The following is a 20,018-nucleotide window of genomic DNA, read 5'->3' as shown; positions in this document are numbered from 1 at the left end:
TAGCCAATCAGCTTCATGAATCATTTCTGCTAAAAAAAAGTATCTGCCAATTTTTAAATCTGGAAATGTACAGGTATGGGCTGGACTGAGTGCAGTGCAGTTAACCAAACATGGTCTACCATTAACTGGCTTTTCTGCAAGTGTCTTGAACCATTTTCAGACTGCTTAGAAATTATGTAATCAGCCATTTGCATACTGATACTAATATCCGAGATCTAAAATTCCATTATGCAATAAACAATAAGCGTATAAAATGTATTTAATCTTGAACTATTTTTTTTTCTTTAGAAATATTATCTATAGGCAGGCATTCAATATGAAAAATATGGGGAGATGATGACAATTAGGAAAAGGAATACGAAGAAAGTTATCATCAGCTATGCAATACACCTTCTGAAATTATTTCCAAGGGAGCATTTTCCTTATCAACTTAAAGAATCTTTGCATGCCTGTACATATTTGCTGCATGGTCATTTCAGGCAACCTATAACATAGTCAACATTTTCAATTACTATGTCTTGCAGTGAGAAGAGAGGCATTTCAGAACAGAAGATAAATTGTCTTTAAAGAACATAGAAAGTTGCCATATGGTGTCAATTTTTACTTTACCTCCCTCACTGTAGTCTAGGTAAGAGGTAATCATACATATGTGCTAATCATTCCCGCCTGTAGGGGGCAGTGCTCATCTTCGTTTCAAAGCCGAAGAGCCAGCGCTGTCCAAAGACGTCTCCGTGGTCACTGTTACTTTCCTACCAAAGTGGTTCCTATGTTTTCAAACGGTTAGGTTGGCAGAAGTTGGGACAAATAACCGGAGCTCACTCTGTTACGTGGCGCTAGGGATTCGAACCACTGAACTGTCAATCTTTCTGATTGACAAGCTCAGCGTCTTAGCTTCTGAGCCACTATGTCCCCTTCAATATAGTCTATTGCACATTAATTGGTAGTGTCTCTTCTGTAATTTCAGATGGCTCTTCTGTACTTTAGGACAGTTAGGGATTGAATAGCTGCTTTCATTATTACTGTTCTTATTGAACGATTTCTGGAATAAGCTTTTGAAAAATGCCAGCGTTCCTTGGATTTATGACACTGAAAGCTATTGCTCCACATAATACTTACTTCTACTTGAACTAAGCTTTCATACAGACTTAAAAAGAGTCTATCGAAAACACATGCTACTGAGAACTTCCAGTGCCAAGTACCATCAAACTGCATATCAGATATTGGCTTCCATGCTAAAAAGTAGGAGGTGAACATTCTTGGCTTGAAATCTCCTTTCCCAAGAGGTCTTACACACAACTGCTATAAACATTAAAATAAAGCTCCCGAAAGAGGATGAACTATGTCAAATAATTCTTTGTAAGGTCTTGATTTTCATTACATAATGAAAGAAGACTATAAAAGAGCTAGTTCAGTTTGTTGCATCCTATTGACATTAGTCAGTTCTGTAGAGCCTCAATATATTTCAAGTGACTAGAAAAGTAGAAACGATGCCTCACTATGAAAATCAATTAGATCAAACACTTCTTTGCTGGCACAAAGCAATAATGTTTAGGTACATTTACATGAACCAAAATAAACACATGCAAATAGTGATTTTGGGGAAAAGCTTAAAATATAGTATTTGCTGAAAATTTGGTGCTGGTGATTAAGAACTTTTTTTTTTTTAATGCTGCACTAAATTTTCAGGCTGCTTTGCTTAAAAAAAACAAGGCTATTAAACTTAATTGAGTTTACAGGGCAAACTTAAGTTCTGAACTTGAAAGATACTATTGCATTTTCATTCTGCTTAAAGAACACTTCTTTTACTTTAGAAAAATGCTTTGTGGGGTGATTTCTTAAAAAAAATTTTTTCCCTAGATTAAAAACATTAGACTATTTAGATTTTTAAAATGTACATATATTACATACCCATGATCCCAAAGGAGTTAAAAATTATATATACTTACTGATCCCTTTTCCATCACTCTGTTAAGCATGACAACACCACGGCTTTTCTGTTCCCAAATCATCTCCCAAAAGTGACCACAAGTATTTGGAAGCGGTCCCTGAAAAAGATACTGAACTTTCAAGAAAGAGCAGTATTCATAGGGCACAAATTTCTGAGTACTATGATCAAACAATACTTATTAAGTATAATCTTTATTGTCATTGTACTTAAATACAACGAAACTGGTATTGAGTTATTCTAAATATGACACCTTGTGGCTTCCATTTCTAGGTATGTAAAATCTGGCATCCAGATTGGGCCAATTTAGAAGCACAAGCAATTGCAAACCAGTTAGCTTTGTTTTGAAGTTGCCAGATTGTAATATTTAACCATGCCCAGGTCAAAGCTTTTTGTACAAATAGGCAAGAATATTTAAGCCTATCTTTCAGAAGGAATAACAGAATAATAGAATAACAGAATTGAACGAGACTGCTCAAGCAGGAGACTATATCATTTCTTCTTTAAAACCTCTAGTATTGAAGCACCCACAATATCTGAAGGCAAGGAAGATGGGACAGGAAAGTTCTTAAGGCAAAAAGTTCACTCAGCAGGATAACTTCTGTTCTGTAGTTAGTGCAGAGGTCTTCAAACTTGGCAACTTAAAGACTTATGGACTTCAAATCTTGAAGACTTGAAGTCCACAAGTCTTAAGGTTTCCAGGTTTGGGGACCCCTGAGTTAGTGTAACTTTTGATTTGCTGAGGTAAGCAATCATTAAAACACAAGAGTAGGAAGTTCAATAATTTTTAACAGTTCTTGGCCTGACTAAGAAAATCAGAGACAGTTTACTTTTCCTGCTAGATGTTTATCCCATCACTTTTAAGGTAACCCTCTCCTAAATCAAAGGCTCTTGTTTTTCCATCAAATTAAGCTACACTGCACTGTGCCCAAGTATACAAAATTGATCAAAATTTAAACAATAGCAACCCCCCCCCCCCCAAAGATAAGTCTTGTTCCTGTAAGCCTGGCATATTATGTAACCCTTACATTGAAAATGCCCAACAGATTACAGAAAATGGTTGTAATTCATTTTATTAATTTACAAATCACATTTAGAATGTCAAATGTATGTTGTCTTTTGTAACTATCTATCATCTATCATCTATCTATCTATCATCTATCTATCTATCTATCTATCTATCTATCTATCTATCTATCAATCATCTATCTATCTATCTATCTATCTATCTATCTATCTATCTATCTATCTATCATCTATCATCTATGCTGGCCTATGACTGTAATAAATATTTGATCACTCACAAAAGTGATCCATTGCTCTCACTGGTTATAATATAATATAATATAATATAATATAATATAATATAATATAATATAATATAATATAATATAATATAATATAATATAATATAATATAATATAATATAATAATATAATATAATATAATATAATATAATATAATAATATAATATAATATAATATAATATAATATAATATAATATAATATAATATAATATAATATAATATAATATAATACACTGATTTGCTTTTCTCTCACTTATTGTCCTATCTACCATCTTCCCTCTTAATCAAAATCAGGAGCAAGCAACTTAGTATCAATGAGAACTTTGGGGCTAAAACTCAAATCGCTGCAGCTTAATGGGATGATGGAAATTGTGGACTCAGACAGTGCTGACCAAATTCTACTAAGGCTCCTGTCATTCAGTTGAAGAATCTGAATTATTATGGGTGACATAACTTACGGTACAAAGGATTTCCAGCTAAATGTTAGTTTTGTGAGATAGCATTTTGGTGCTGATTCTTGAACTTTAAAATGTTGCCTATAGAGCTATTTTTATAAAGATTCTGTACTGAAATTTTCATGCTCTTACATTTAATAATACATGAAACTAAAGAACAGCTTCCTCAATTTGTGCCCAGTGGCTTCTTAGTATGTTGAGATATCTGCTATATAATACAGATTTTTTTTTAAAAAAACCAGAAGATAAATTCTATGTTAATCATCTTCAACAGCTTAGATCCAATAAATTAAAGGAAAAGTGCTGAAGCAGAGCCAGATGAACAGATGAATAATTTAAAGTGCCTAAGGGCACAAGATTTTATCAAAGGAAGCAGCTTTGGAAAGAGAAAATGATGTGATCAACAACCAACAGGAAGGGTGTGGCACACCACTTCCTACAGTGTGCTATTTCAGGAGTAGATGCCTTGATTCTGTCTTAATAACAATAGGCCATATGCTAGATTAGCATTCGGAAGATTAGTGTCCTCCAGATGTGTTGGATCTAAAGGCCCTTAATCCCTAGGCAACATTGTCCTAAGAGTTATCCCAGAAGTCTTCCCCAGGTATTGCCCGTACTTGCAAAAAACATGTAATTCTGAGAGCTAATGAGGAAAGGATTAGCAGTTTAAGGTCAATTCTTTTAGCTAGAACTGCATACTTCCATGCTAGTTAAACTATAAAGTGTGGAAATATGTGACCACAAGAGCTTAGCAACTCATATTTATGGCCATTTGCAGTGTTTCATGGTCATGTGACTGGCATTTACAATGTTTTTACTAAAAACTGGCATTTATTCTCAATTTTCAGCAAACATGCCCCATTGCGAACAATAAATGTGCTTAAACAACCATGGCATTAACAACTGCCACAAAAAAGACTGTAAAATTGGGACAATCACATGATTACAACTGTCACAACATGATAACAGTAGACTCCATTATGGCTATAAGTTGAGGACTATCTATATCAGCAACTAGATGTCCTTAAGGCTTTAATCTAGCCATATCATAAACACTATTAGTATTCTAAAAGATCTCCAACTCTTCCTTAGTAACATTTTGTCCTATCTGACTTGAGGGACTTTGCTGTCAATCATGATATAATGATTTTCTATCTATGCAGTTTCTTGGTAAAATACAGGAAGGGTTTATCATTGCTTTCTCCACAGTATGAAATGATACCTTTGATGTTTTCACTAAAGTCATCATCTGCCTGCAGCATCACTATTTCCCAATATCAATGCCTGCTTGATTTAGCTAGGAGGACCTTCACACCACAGGCGATCCTGCTGGGAATATATAGTCTTGTCATATACACCTGTTGTTCTTTGCTCATCTCTCAGAAACACCCTCCCTCCTCACCACAATAAAGCAGCATTATAGGAACTGGGGAGGTGGAAAGGGCAGAATAGCATACTACACCTATTGCATATAACTGCATGATGGGTGCAGGTAAAAGATTTCACTTGTTTCCCCACACAGTTACCAGCTGTAATCTCCAAGATAAAAAAAAACCAGGAAAGAAAGACTACTATTATTCTCTTAAAGCTCTTACCTGTGTAAGGATATAACTTCTGTTTGCCTCCACCATTTTTATCAAACTTGCATTGACATAATCATTGTCACCTTGCTCCAGCTTAATTCGGCTGTGGTCAACTACAAAATAGATAAGAAATCACACTAGTAAACACTTACATAATATTTACACTTTGCTAGACAGCTGCTCTCAGAATAAAAAAGTAAGCTTTTTTGTTTCCAAATATATGAAGCACAAAGCAAAACCTTTATTCTTAAGAAAAGGTTCCTATACCATTATCAAGTATTCTTGGGAAAAATATTTAATCAGGTGTGATATCATGAGCTAAATGTTATGTTAGTCCCATGTTATTTTTTTCATTCAACATAAAACACTGTTACGCTGCCTTCTATAAAACTTCTCGAAGTGTTTTAAGAAACAAATTTATAGTTATAAAACAGCAGTAAGTTAAAACAAGGGATACAAAACATGTAAGTTAATGTACGAGTGGGAACAGGGAAAACAATCAGGTGTCATTTACACATGGAAACTCTTCAATAAACATCTAAATCAGGGGTGTCAAACTCGCGGCCTGTTGGCCGGATGCTGGCCACGCCCACCCCCGGTTTAGCGAAGGGGGAAAAAGTCACCATATGTCATGTGACAATAACGTGACACTGAGAGTTTGACAAATATTTGCTTCTTGAGGGGTAGTGGAGATGAAACGCTCCATACAGTGACACAATCAATAAGAAGGTATTTTGTAGATGACCAAACTGAGCCCAAGGAAGGGGTCAAGCGCATCATCAGCCTTGAGTTCCTTCGCATCCACGAGAGATCTAAGTCCAACCCACCTTGAATTCTATAGATTCTTATCTACATCAATTTGCTTTGATAATTTGCTAAATTGTCATATATTTTGCTCTTTTCTGAACCTGGTCCATTTTATAAAAAAAAAAAAAAAACCTAAAGTGTGGTGCCAGAAATGGTGATAACACTCAAAGTAGGATCAGACCAATGAAGGATGGAGTACTTCAGATTCTTGCAGAGAGCTTTCACTATAAACCTATAAACGCAATAAACCTATAGTCATTTGAACCATGTTGCTCCCAGATTTATTGCACCTGATCGTACCCAAATGATCTGTTATCCTGTAGATTTAAAACGAGTACCTCAATTTCAAATTATTGGAGGTTTTATATGCTGCTTAACAGTTAAATGGCAGCCAATCCAATAGTCAAGATAGCCATTAGAATTAATTCAACGCAGAATGTATATAACATGTCCATTCAAACATAAAAAAAAGCTGTATTTGCCCTAGTTGCGGCTTCCCAAACAGGTACATGAATGGTCACATGTAGAATGCTTTACAGTAAGCTAAACGTTGGATTATCAGCACATGGGTAACATTAGTTAAATTACCAGATGAAGCCAACCATGGATGCTCCTAGCAGTAGAAACTACCCCGGGTTCTAGAAATACTGCAAAAGAACCTCTAACCTTTTTTTAAAAATTGTGTATAATCTTATTTAGAACAAGCACAGTACAGAACAGAAAGATATGCTAATGAAGAAGTTACTATCTTACGTGCAAGATTTTATAATATTTTCCGTAAACCATTGCTTTCATTCTCGGGAGAAACTGAATTCTCTATCATAAAAATATTTAATTGCTTCAGCTAAATTGTTCAGATTTCAGTTAACATTTCTTAGAACCCAACCAACCGATTATTAATATTCAAAGCGCTCTGACAGTAACTGCACTCTGCTTTAAAGATCTAAAGTTTGTTCCCTTTAGCCCACTCAGATATAAAAGAATCCCTACATTTTACAGGAAAACCAAACTGACTGGAAGCCATTTTATCTAAAACAAACAAAATCAATGGCGGTCACCATAAAAAGAATCCCTAGAACTGACCAGTAAGCAAAATTATGTGCAACACTATAGTATGTATTGAGTTTTCCTGGAAGGCTCAACAGATTTTTAGTCTATTAAATGATTGTAGAGATTTTCTAACATATGGAGAAGAACAGATTGGCAATCTGAATGTGTAGCACACATGACAATCAAAGCTCCTGAGTAGATGACTGTAGCACTTGGAGATGGAGCAGATGCAAAAGAAAACCAGTGCCGTGATGTGAATATGAGACAAAATTTTAACCACAAATATTTGTTTTTAAAATCCTCTTTCACCATCTCCCACCCACACTCATTTCTTATGATTTAATGAGAACATTTTTGTAAGCTTCCCCCCTCCCCTTTTGGAGTTAAGTGCCATATGTCATAGCCACTATTTCTACATAACACCCTTCCAGATAGCGAAAGCACCCCCTATGGATCTTTTCAAAGTTACAAATGTCTAGTTTCCTTGTTGATAGATTTCAATTTCTTAATTGCTTGATCAGCCTAATTGCTCTCTTCTGAATCTGCTCCATTTTATCAAAATATTTCCTAAAGTGTGGTGCCACAAATGGTTATAACACTCAAAGTGGGAACAGACCAATGAAGGATACAGTGGAGCTATTGTTTCCCGTTTTATGGGACCTATATTTCCTTTAATGCAATCTAAAACTGATCTTTTTGCAACCATATCACAATACCAACTCACATTTAGTGCATAATTATAATCCCAAGGTATTTTTATGATGTATTTGAAGATTTTTAATTGTCATGTCTACAGTGATGGCCATTCAACCTCCTTTCCAAAGCGCTGCATATTTCATACACATTTTAGTTTCTTTTTGTTGTGCTCTTTGTGTGGTATTTCTGCTCCACCATGACATAATTCAGAGCAGCAAGCCATGATCCAGGTGTGTAAACTCTTCTAATCTTATCTTATCTAATCTCTGAATATAAATGACTCTTTACAATTACACAATTCACTCCAGGATAGTGCTCTTTCAGAAGCCCTGATTTGCAATTCCCAGAACCTCATCTGACTATAATTGCAAAAAATTGGCTGCCAGGTTTCCTAGATTTTGGAATAAGAAATACAAGAGCTGTATCGTAAACCCTAAAACAAGCTTAACGTAACAAAAAATACAGTGAAAAAAAAAGTCTTCTAGCTCCCTAAAAGAAGCTTAACATAACAAAAAATGGAATGAAAAATAAAATCTTCTAGCTCAGAAAGTCCTGGCCCATAGATTTTCATGGGGTGGCCCTACTTACTTGACATCTCACTCAATGGGGATTTCAGTAACTCCCACATATTAAGTAAAACCTAACCTAATCCTAAAAATATTGCACATGTCTTACATACACAATTGACCTCCAAATTTCTGTTGCTTAGTGAGACATTTGTTAATGTCTCACTAAGCACTAATGCCTCATTTTACAACCTTTTTGTTTAGTTGTTAAGTGAATCTAGTTTCTCCATATTTTCCTTGTCAGAAGGCCACAAAGGTGACCCTGTGATACTACAGCCATCATAAATAGGAGACAGTGACTGAATTTTGATCAAGTGACCATGGGAATGCTGCAACGGTTATAAATGTGAAAAATGATCATGTCCCTTTTTCAGTGCCATTGAACAGTCACTAAATGAACTGTTGTAAGTCGAGGCTTACCTGTATTGTAATGCTAATTCCTAGATTGGCATTACATTTGAAAAACCCCATTCCTTGAGTTTTTGAAAAATTATATTAGAAAAATAATAATTCTACATCTGAAAGTTGAGTCACAGCAACAGGACTTCTATCTAATTACCATGACATAACTTCCAGACAACTCTACCTGGCTGACTGAGAATCTTCGCTATATTATATAGCCTTTATTGTCATTGTACAAAATAAATACAACGAAATTGGTTGTCAACTGTGCCGAGCAACGTGCCAATAACGCGGGCCGCACCCTCATTGTGCCTCTCAAAGCTGTCCACAATAGAGGCCAGCACCACCCGGTGGAGCCGGACCATACAACCACCGGGAAAAGGTGTCGCCAGTGTGGGAGGAGGAGGATGCGGTGGCGCTTACGGCCGGAGCAGTAAGGATGGCCAGCATAGCAGTTATCGAGGGTGTGTTGGGGGAAGAAGCATCTGGAGACGGTGGGGACGGGATGACGATGCTTGGTGAAATGCTGGCCACCCCTACTGCGGTTGCCATTTTGTGGAGAAACTAACAACAATGCTATAGTTTTTGTAAGTAAATTGAGAAGGTCACAATACTTACAGGGGCTGACATCTCTGTACCTGTTGCGATTTTTGTTTTTCGGATGTTTGGCCATTTTACATGGAAAGTCACTGGCTTCATGTTTGATTTCCTAGAGGGAAATAAAAGAAGACATTGGTATATGCAAAGACCTGTGCATATTATGGCCTGATTTGAACTGATAGTTCAAAAAAAATCACTGAGAGCTAGTGGCTTATCATCATACATGATTCTGTTTGCTCTTAAGAGTCGCTGTGCAAAATTTCCAAATAATGACAGTTTTTAAGATTAAGAATGGCAAAGATTCAAGGCATGCATTACAGACTAGAGGCACATATCATTACTGAAAATAAATTTGGAAATTTACAAGAATGTTAAGAGAAAGGTATCATGTTTCATTGGATTCACAGCATGAAATACCATTTTACTGCTGAAATAAAAAAGCATCAGAACGTGCCTAGATAGATAGACATGCAAGTAGAGCAACTGAACAAGGCTATCTACAGGAACACATATGTTTCTTGATATCCTGCATGCCACCCTTTCATTTATGCATATTAACAGCTAAAGTGTACAAATGCCTGGTTAAGATAAGAGTATAGGTTTCCTTGAGTCATCAGCAAGCTACACAGGAGCTGTAAATGTTAAAAGGATAAGGCATATTATACTTCACAGAAGCAGTAGAGTTGCTACAGCCATCCAATTTGGCACTGATCATTCATTCCTCTGGCAACTCACATAAAATCCAACATTCACTGTAAGTAACATTCTAACAAAAGCTATGTGCAAGATCAATCAAACCTGTACACTGCATGTCAGGAACTTAAAACAAAAAACAAAGCATGAGTAACTTAACAGTGCAGGAATTAAAAATAAAGAGAAAGAAAGAAGTTATAGGATTTTCACTTGAGATATCCCCCCCCCCCACTAGACTTGGAATGAAGCCATTCTTTAACTTATACGGTTAACTAAATAAATGCAATATGTATAACTAAATAAATGTGAGACAGCCTACACTAAGGCCACACAGGTTTGTATTTTTCCATAGCCCAGGGGAGAACATACAGCTCTCCAAGATGTTGCTGGACTATAACAATGTATGATTTTTCTCCATCCTCTTAAGAGTTAATCATTTTTAGCATTCATTCTCTTTTTAATCTTTGAACTGTGCCTTTAAAATTTATGAGCCATGTTGAGTGCTCATTTGAGCAAAGACAGAATATAAATCAGATCCTGCTCCTAGACCAAATGGACACTGCTGGCTGCAGCTGAAATTGGAAAGCTCAAGGTTTCCCTACTTCTATTGTCTCCTTAAATATAAGATACAATTATTTCGTGCCAGATCAAAATCCAGTTTCTTCTCCCTCTCTATATTCTAGTCAAATTACAGAACTGAAACTAAAGGATGCGTTGAAAAACCCTCTCAGATATGAGCGCATTGAAATTTTTCTGACAGTGAATGGTCCATGTTTCTTGCAGGGACTGGGAAAATGCTGCTATTGAAGGAAAAGCAACAACAATAACAGGCCTTGGCCCACAAAAAGTGACCAATTATTGGTAATAGTTTCTCAAGAAGGCAGTTGCCAGCTTATTATAAAGATCCACTGCCTGAAACTGATTTTCCAGAACAATTTCAGGCCTGATTTTAACATACGAATAGACTGGATCTTTTCTCCTCTGTTAGCTTTAAGCTATTTTTAGCCTTTTGAGATGTGCCTTTTTCACATTGTATGAATACTCTATTATGTACCATTATTAGAACCTTTCTGAATGGCTTGATTCCTTATGCTAAATCACCTTAGGAATGCTATTGTAGAATACCCTACATACTGGAAACGAATGGATACTGAAAATCCTGTTTCCCTGAAAATAAGACCTCCCCGGATAATACGCCCAATCGGGCATGCATTTAAATAAGCCCTCCCTTGAAAATAAGACCTTCCCGAAAATATTGCAACGCAGCAGCAGCCACCTCCTGCACCTCAAAAATAATAAGAACTTCCTGAAAATAAGGCCAAGTGGTTCTTTCAGGGATCAAAAGAAAATAAGACCTTGTCTTATTTTTGGGGGAAAACAGTACATGCTTACAAACAGGAGTATAATATATCCTCAAAAGAATAATATAGGGACATTGACAAATCTAATCTACTTTTTAAACCACCAGCCAGTGCAGAACAAGACTTTTCTAATTTCATATCAATTTCTATAGCAAAGCACTTTTCCTTGGTATTGCTTGGGGAAGATAATTCTCAACTGTTGTCCTTTTAGCTTTACAAAAGGGTTTATACTCTCTGGATAAGGGCAACCTATTACATCCTTTACTAAAGTTAAAAGAACAAATGTGTTTGCTTTTTCAATTCCCTCAGGTATATATAAAACATGGCACGAAACAAGAAAGACGACCTTTTTCTCAGTGGCACAAAAATAAACAAAGTTGTCTTATTGGTGAGATGGGCAGCATATAAATTTAACAAATAAGAAAATAAATATTCAAAGGCACCATCTCCGTTTCAAAGGCCAAGAGCCAGTGCTGTCTTAAGAGGTCTCCATGGTCATGTGGCCAACATGACAACACGCCAAAGGCACGCTGTTACCTTCTCACCAAAGGTGGTTCCTATTTTTTCTACTTGCATTTTTACATGCTTTTGAACTGCTAGGTTGGCAGAAGCTGGGACAAGTAACAGGAGCTTATCCCGCTATGTGGCACTAGGAATTCAAACTGCCGAACTGCCAACTTTTCTGATTGACAAGCTCAGCATCTTAACCACCACGTCCCTTATTCAAAGGGAGAGGTTCCAAATGACCAATTGCACTTTTGCACAAGTTGTCATTTCCAACATGTAAGCAGTAAGGAGTTTACAGATTTTACATTTGTGACAACTGCACAACCTCTATTTCAATGCAGAGTATAAAGTCAATACATGACCCAATATCTTATGGAGGGATTTTTGATGAGCAAGCAGGACAATTCAAATATAGTCAGTCATGATTTTAATCTTATCTAGTATACCTTGGCAGAGATTTATTCTCTATTCCCATTATACTGGCCTCAGTAGTCTAAAAATAAAAGTGGTGCATTTTCCATATAGTGTCAGAAGCAGAAGTCTTGCTCTTCTTCTTTTCCTAAGTTATTCCGAGTGTTGAATAGTTATGCAGTTTGAGGATGAGTAATAGGATATCAACAGTCTTATGTGCTTGAATCATTTAAGAAAAATAGGTTTATTAGCAAGCACAGTATATGAGTGGGTAGGAAAGGCAGCAGAGGTTGACTGATCACTATTTCCCATCTCCTCTGCCTTTCTCATAAGAATAAATGGAACACCTTCCCATTTTCCTCATGTGTAAAGGAATGTATTTATAGTATATACTAGCTGATAACCTGGTATTGCCCAGGTATTTATAGAAGTTGAAGCATTTGTCTGACAGGGAGCCATTGAGAGGGGCCTTTCTTCCCCCTACTCCCATGCCCACCATCCCTCTCCTTTCCCACTTCCATGCGCTCCTCTTTCCCGCCCTGTCTACAAACCTGGCACTTTGCCCCAAATCCATCAGGCGCTTCACCATTGCCACGACTGGCTTTCCAGAGGAAGCTGTGAAGGAACTGACATCACAAACTATTGCCGTTCTAGGACGCAGCACTCACTCTCCTTAACGGCCCAGGTGTTCCAGAGTTATGCTGGAACACACACACACACACACACACACACACACACAAAGGGAGACTATAATAATTACAGAAAATATTAAAGAACTCAGGTCAAAGTTCTTTTATGTAATTCTGTTCTAGAATTACTACATTCAAAATGGCTTTTCAAAAGACTGCTACTGCAAATAAGTTCATTGAACAAATGAGAAATACTAAAAATAGCCCTCCATTTATGATACAAGTCACTTAGCAACCAAAGTTGTAATACATCCCCAAAAAGGTACTTATGACCTGGATTTAAAGCGCAAGTGACTGCATTTCAGGTGCTCAGCAAGCAATCTGCACCTCTGGTTGTTTGCAGTGCTCCAAGGTCACAGCAATAATTAACAATGTTTCTGGTGGAATCCAGTGTTTACTTCCTGTTTCTGGAAAAAACTGCCCCATAGCATAATGGGTTCACTTAACTATTGTGGTGTTTGCCTAATGAAAACTGCACAAAACATGTAATTGGGATTCCATGGTGACCCAGTACAACTTCTTTAATCAAATTGCATATACCTTCAAGAGAGAATGCCAGAATTTTACAATTTTGGCAATTTAAATCTATGTATCTATCTGGGACTCGGTGGCTCAGTGGCTAAGATGCTGAGCTTGTCGATCGAAAGTTCGGCAGTTGGAAACCCTAGTGCAGCATAACGGTGTGAGCTCCCATTACTTGTCCCAGCTTCTGCCAACCTACCAGTTCGAAAGCATGTAAAAATGCAAGTAGTAAAATAGGGTCTACCTTTGTGGGAAGGTAACAGTGTTCTGTGCGCCTTCGGCATTTAGTCATGTCGGCCACATAACAATGGAAACGTCTTTGGACAGCGCTGGCTCTTCGACTTTGAAACAGAGATAAGCACAGCCCCCTAGAGTCGAGAATGACTTGCACATATATGCGAGGGGAACGTCTGTCTGTCTGTCTGTCTGTCTGTCTGTCTGTCTGTCTGTCGAACCAACAACACTATCTGAATTTCCAATATCTATAATACAACTCTACAATGCAAAAAATAAGACGGAAACATCCTAGTACAGTATTTGTTTTATGACATATGGGAAAAAACACAATGCCAGGAAAACTGGGCAGCAAAATTGCTATTCTTGCTGTGACCTTACTCATGTTAGCTTTTACTAACTTGAAAGCACAGAATTACTTGTTAAAATTGTGAAGACGTAAATAAGCAACTGTGATCTTAGCGCTGCCAATGTACCTTTGCAACATGGCTTTCCTAGAAAACCCTTGTTGATTTAGTGTTCAGTAATTTGATACCTGCTGCAGTGAAGCAACACACCCAGCAAACCACAGACTACTGTCAGAGAGCCAGAATACTGAAACAGACAGCCACTATGTAAACTAGATGGAACCATTAAATCATGCTGTCCCTTGGAAGAGGCTTTACAGAGAAACTCATTCCATGGTGTCATTACACTGTGTTGACACTGGCCAAGCAAGTATTCATTCCTAGGTCTACCATCTGTGGCCAAGTTAGGAATGGATGGGTATACGCAAGGTTTGCTGGGTGTTGTAAAATAGCCCTCTGCTGGAAAATTGTTGAAGACATTTAAGGATTGCCTGGAAACTGCATAACTCTTGTTTTGGCTGCCCTTAGAACAATGGAAGTAAAGTAATATAAAGGGAAAGTTTTTATTAAGCAGGAAATTACAGGCAACCTATTTGTTTCATACTAATATGAGAATCTGGGGGTTTAGGCAGAGCAAAAATAAATAAGGAGACATGACAATAAGAGTGACCCTCACAGATGCAAAATAATACCAAGTAGATGTGAATAATACTCTAGCAATGTTTAACTTGTATAGCTTACAGGTATAACAGTAAGAGTACAACAGAGTTGGAAAGGAAGGGTCAGGGAAGGTCTTCTTGTTCAACCCCTGCTTAAGCAGGACACCCTATTCTATTCAGGACAAATTGTTGTCCAATCTCTTCTTAAAAACCTCCAATGATGGAGCACCAGAGGTGGTAGGTTCTGACCAGTTCTGGAAAACTGGTAGCAGAAAGTTTGAGTAGTTCGGAGAACCGGTAAATACCACCTCTGACTGGCCCTGCCCCCATCTATTCTCTGCCTCCAGAGTTCCATCTGATTGGGAGGAAATGGGGATTTTGCAGTAACCTTCCCCTAGAATGGGGAGGAAATGGAGATTTTACAGTATCCTTTCCCCTCCACACCCACCAAGCCATGCCACACCTACCAAGCCACACCCACAGAACTGGTAGTAAATTTTTTTGAATCCCACCACTATGGAGCACCCACAATTTCCGAAAGCAAGCTGTTTCACTGATTAATTGTTCTCACCCTCAGGAAATTACTCCTTAGTTCTAGGTTGGATCTCTCTTTGACAAGTTTCCATCTGTTTATAAATAGAACTATAAGTTGAAATGGTGAAATATATGCTGTGAAGTTTTTAAATAGCTTCAAAGGCCACTAGTTAATGGCAAGACAAATATTTTGCTTGCAGAGTATGATGTATATATGATGAGTATATATCACCTATATGTGGGATCTCTACTTCAAAGAATTTAGAGTAACTGAACTGGAGAACAAATTTGCTGTTACCTATGATGATCCAACTTCATAAAATGTATTTTCATGAGCTCATAAATCACGTACTTGACTTACAACACAACTTTTAGTTGCTAGTACTATTATCATAATCTTTCCCTCTATACAAGTTGAGACTACTACACTCAAAAGGCCATGCCATAAGTACTGGAGAAATTCATCTCAGAATGCATTCAGAAGGCTACATTCAGGATGGTTGATCTATGTATCTGGCCTGGAATTAATACTACCAATTATTAGCAAAAGCAGAAATCTATTCCTTCTAATTTAATGTCACCAATGAAGAATTCAATGGATGTTGCCTTCATTCACCAGACAAAAAAACATCACCGAACTAGATAGAAAAAGGACCTAAACTCTTGGATTATACCGTATCCTGTGTTCCTAGGTGCTGGGCAGTCCACGAAAAGATTTTTGTTCAAAGAAAGAAAAACTGGTCCCATGTGCAAGGATTATTTTTTAAAGCTTCCCATTAGGAAGCATTAGAACTAGTTTTATTGAAGGGTATTACGTACCAAAGTACCCTCAGGTTTGCCATCAGACTTCCTGTCTCATGTAATCATTGGGGGGGGGGGGAGAAAAACCCATAATAATCTCAATAGTTTTTTGCTAGAGAATGGCCATGCTCTTCTGGCATAATGCTAACATTGCAAATATGTCTGCTGATCAAGAGAATTGTGGCCTACAGCTTAACAAACTGTATTGTGTTTATTATCATTAAAAAGTGGTACTTAAAAAGCTGTATGTTTGCATCAAAAATATTCATCCATGACGATAAAAGAATTACTGCTTCCAGTTTTAATAACTTACCGTATTCAACTATCTGTTCAGTAATTCACTTCCTGATCAATTAATGAGACCCAGTTATCTATGATTTGGGTTACAATCCAACTTGAGACTGTTAACTCAGAACTTTGTCGAGGAAAAACTATCTTCAAGCAAGTCTGCTTAAGTTCAGATAACCTTAAGGAAGCCTGTACAACTTAGAAGGAACATTTTGGGGCATATTATTTTAAAATGTTTTTTTTTTCATAAGTGACTTTAAAGTGGAAACAAAACTGAGGAAAGTATAGCTAGGTAAACCTGCTGCCTCTTTTGTGGCCAGATTTCACTTCCTTGCATACACAGACCCAGATGTACTCACAACAAAGTTTCATGAATTTGAAGAAGTGGACTCTGGCCCACAAAACATACTCACAGGAAGTTTAATTTTAGAAAATAAGTAGTGCTGATTTCATTCCAAATCACCCCTACGGGAATCATTTCTAGAGTTGAGGGTTTTTTCTGGCCAACATAAAATATACATTTTATGAAAGAATTAATCTTGACAAGACAGTTAGTTTACATTTATTAAAAAAATATTGTGTAGTTTGGTGACAAATCATAGCAGGTAACATTATAGAATGTAGAGAGAAAAAGGACATTTCCTGAAGTTTGCACATGTATATTCTAATGAGAGAGAATTAAATTGCACACCCAGCTGGATCAGGCCATCTACTCAAAACCAAATCATTACTACTGTAGTGAATCACATTTTAGTGTAGGGTAGGGTAGGGTAGTGTGTGAAATCACAATGTATGATTAATTTATAGTCCAGTTCTGTATATTGAACAAATCTAGATAATTGGATTGGTAGTTCGGTCAAGGTTGGATCATGCATAGCACAAACCCAATCACTCTGTGAATATACGGGTCCCAGGATCCAATCTGAATTGGTCACTGGGACCAGGTTTTTAGTCTTCGAAGCATTCGGGCTTGTGCTGGAATCCATCCTCAGGGAACGTCTCTCTCTCCAGAATGTGTGCACTCTGCTGTTCTACGCATTGTATATATATGGTATCATTAGTTGTGGTTTCCTTATGCCACTGCACCCTTAGATCCTGTAAACGGGTAGTAAATCGGCACTCCTGTTGAGTGGCAAGGGATCCATTCCCAAAAGCTTCGAAGAATCAACTTTTGGCCTCAGTGACTGACTCAGATTGGATCCTCCAACCACTTTGTGTTGAACAGCATCTGAACTCACAAGCAGCACATGCAGATGGCAATCTTCTTCTAGTGTTTCTCCTTAACAGCTGGAAGTTGGGACCTACTGCCTTTGATTCTAATGGTAACATGCATCAATGTCTATTGCAATGAATTTCCCTATTCAACTAAACTGCTGAGTATCACCATAGCACAGCTAGTCAGAGAATTTTATAATTTAACTATGTGTTGTTACATTATAACGCTTCCTTTTTATTATTTTTTTACCTGATTCAGTAACTTACCTTGAATTTTAATAGTGCAAAAGACTGAATAAAAATATGTTTTCGACTATACTTTCTATCTCATGCTATTTTTTCCACCTTTATTATATGGCATGGGCAATGCAATCCACAACTAAAGCATTCAGAAATAGCCTTAAAAATGAAATTCTCATCTATGGTGTCAGGGCTCCCTACTTTCAATGCAAATCTAAATAGAGCATCTTTAAGACTGTCCTTGTCCTAGAAATTTCATAGCTATTTCAACCTGATGATTTCCAGACACGTTCACCAACAATTCCCATAATTCTTAGTTTAAAGGATTTATCCGAAATTTTGCCTTTGCCTTGCTTCCTCCTCTTCCCTTCCCTCTGCTGGCTGCTGGGATGGAGTCTTGAGTCTTGCCGGCATCCTCTGTGCTGCTGGGCACCGCCATCTTGGATCACGTTGTTCCAAAATGGCCACCAGCTCCAAATTCAAAATGTTCCTCTCCCTGGCAACACGTGGGAGCAGCTTGTGCCTTTGGGGCTGCTGCACGGATTCTGCTGCCGCTGGAGAGCTCTCTCTCTTCCAAGCTTTGCGAGCTCCTGCGGGCCGCTATCTATCTCCGGCACTCGCAGGCAGGTGCGGATGCTCTGCTGCGTTTAAAAATGACACGGTTTGCTGCTCGACCCCCTGGCGGGGAGCGGCGGAACACTCCAGTGCCGGCTGAGCCTCTCCGACGTGACTGCTTTCCCGGGGCTTCCAGGGGAGCGTCCCCTCACCTGCAGTCTCGATTAGTGCCCTAGGTCTCTCTTTATGACCTGGGCTGAGTGTTGCCCTGAAGGGCTTGCTGCGCATGCTCTCTTTCTCTCTTTCCCGCCAGGGAATCAGCCAAGAGCCAGTTACTCACTCAGGCAGGGAGGCAGCAAATGCAATCAAGTTAACAGTGAGTTCAATCCTTTCTTTAAAAATTTTTAGGAGCTTGGGATGATCACAGCCGCCAGTTGAGGGGCTGAGTCGATAACTGGGTAGTACCTGGTGACCAGGGGATGGCCCAAAGAGCTTATCTGACTCAGCCCAATCAATGAGAGGACAAGGTCAATCCGTCCTGGATACTCCTCCCCTCATTATGGAGAAATGCTGAGTTTTTCAGATGACAGAACCATGAGGTGTGAGGCATGTCAAACTGAGATTAGTGTATGTCAACAGAAGCCACAGCAGCTGAACTGCAACTGTCTATTAACAAAGAAGTCTATGAAAATTGCCTTGCAATTGTAAGATGAGAAAGGGACAATTGTCTGTTTTCAGGGACTGTGTTCCTTTCAGTGGTCAGAATAAGCTCTTACCATGAAAAGGCCGTCTGCTTCATGCTGAGAACAGCTGATGGGCTTGGAGTTAATTTTCAATTGTGAAAAAATAGATCTAGCAACTTCCTAGCTAGCAAAAGTAAGAACTTCAGGCAGAATTATAAGTACGAAGTCAATTTATTCCCCCCCTCCCCCAATTTAGATTGTCCATCATATTGGTCTCTTTGTTTTATCCATTCTTTCTTCAAGAAAATAATTAATTAGTTGTATAAATGAAAAGTAACACACACGCTACACATTTCTGTTGTTGTTCTATTTCACAGTCGGATATCCTTCATTTAGCATACAGAAGAAAATCATCCTTGTGTCACTAACAAAAATAAGGTCATTTTGATAAAGAATAATTCCATTAAGCAAATAAAATTCAGTAGATAGCATAGCAGTTTAAAATGAAACAAGACAAATCAAAACTCTGAAGTGAAGCAGTTTAGCATAGCAGAATTATTTGTGAATATATACTATATCATTGACCTCGTAGGCTTTGGGCACAACACTCAGCAAGGCGAATCAGTTGGCTTCATAATAGCCAAAGGCAGAGATATAGAGACAAGCCAGCAACCACAAAATCTTATAGGGAGCAGGATCCTTAAATAAACTCATTTGTTTGACTCCAAAAACAGCAGGGAAAGAATCAGCAGAGCAAATGATGGTGTTACACAACTATCCTCGCACATAATGGCTTGTTTGCAAAATGATGTGGACAGCAATATGAGAATAATTTTCTGCATTTTTTTTTGCTTCTTCTTTGTTTTTC

At 37.8% G+C, this 20,018-nt stretch overlaps 1 protein-coding gene across 1 annotated transcript in view; it reads right to left on the bottom strand.

Annotated features, from left to right (window-relative positions):
- The window catches only part of PTPN1 (protein tyrosine phosphatase non-receptor type 1), a 118,973-nt gene that overhangs the window by 17,477 nt on the left and 81,478 nt on the right, over nt 1–20,018 (bottom strand). The window contains exons 2-4 of the mRNA XM_081947043.1: nt 9,430–9,520; nt 5,303–5,403; nt 1,947–2,045 (exon numbers count right to left, since the gene is read on the bottom strand). Of these exons, the coding sequence (XP_081803169.1) occupies nt 1,947–2,045; nt 5,303–5,403; nt 9,430–9,520 (291 nt within the window). The remainder of the gene's footprint in view (nt 1–1,946; nt 2,046–5,302; nt 5,404–9,429; nt 9,521–20,018) is intronic.

This window comes from Natrix helvetica (genome assembly GCF_964273705.1).
Source record: "Natrix helvetica genome assembly, chromosome: 3".
NCBI classification, from domain to species: Eukaryota; Metazoa; Chordata; class Lepidosauria; order Squamata; family Natricidae; genus Natrix; species Natrix helvetica.
The sequence above is the reverse complement of the archived record's forward strand: the minus strand, read 5'-3'. Positions and strand labels throughout refer to the sequence as shown.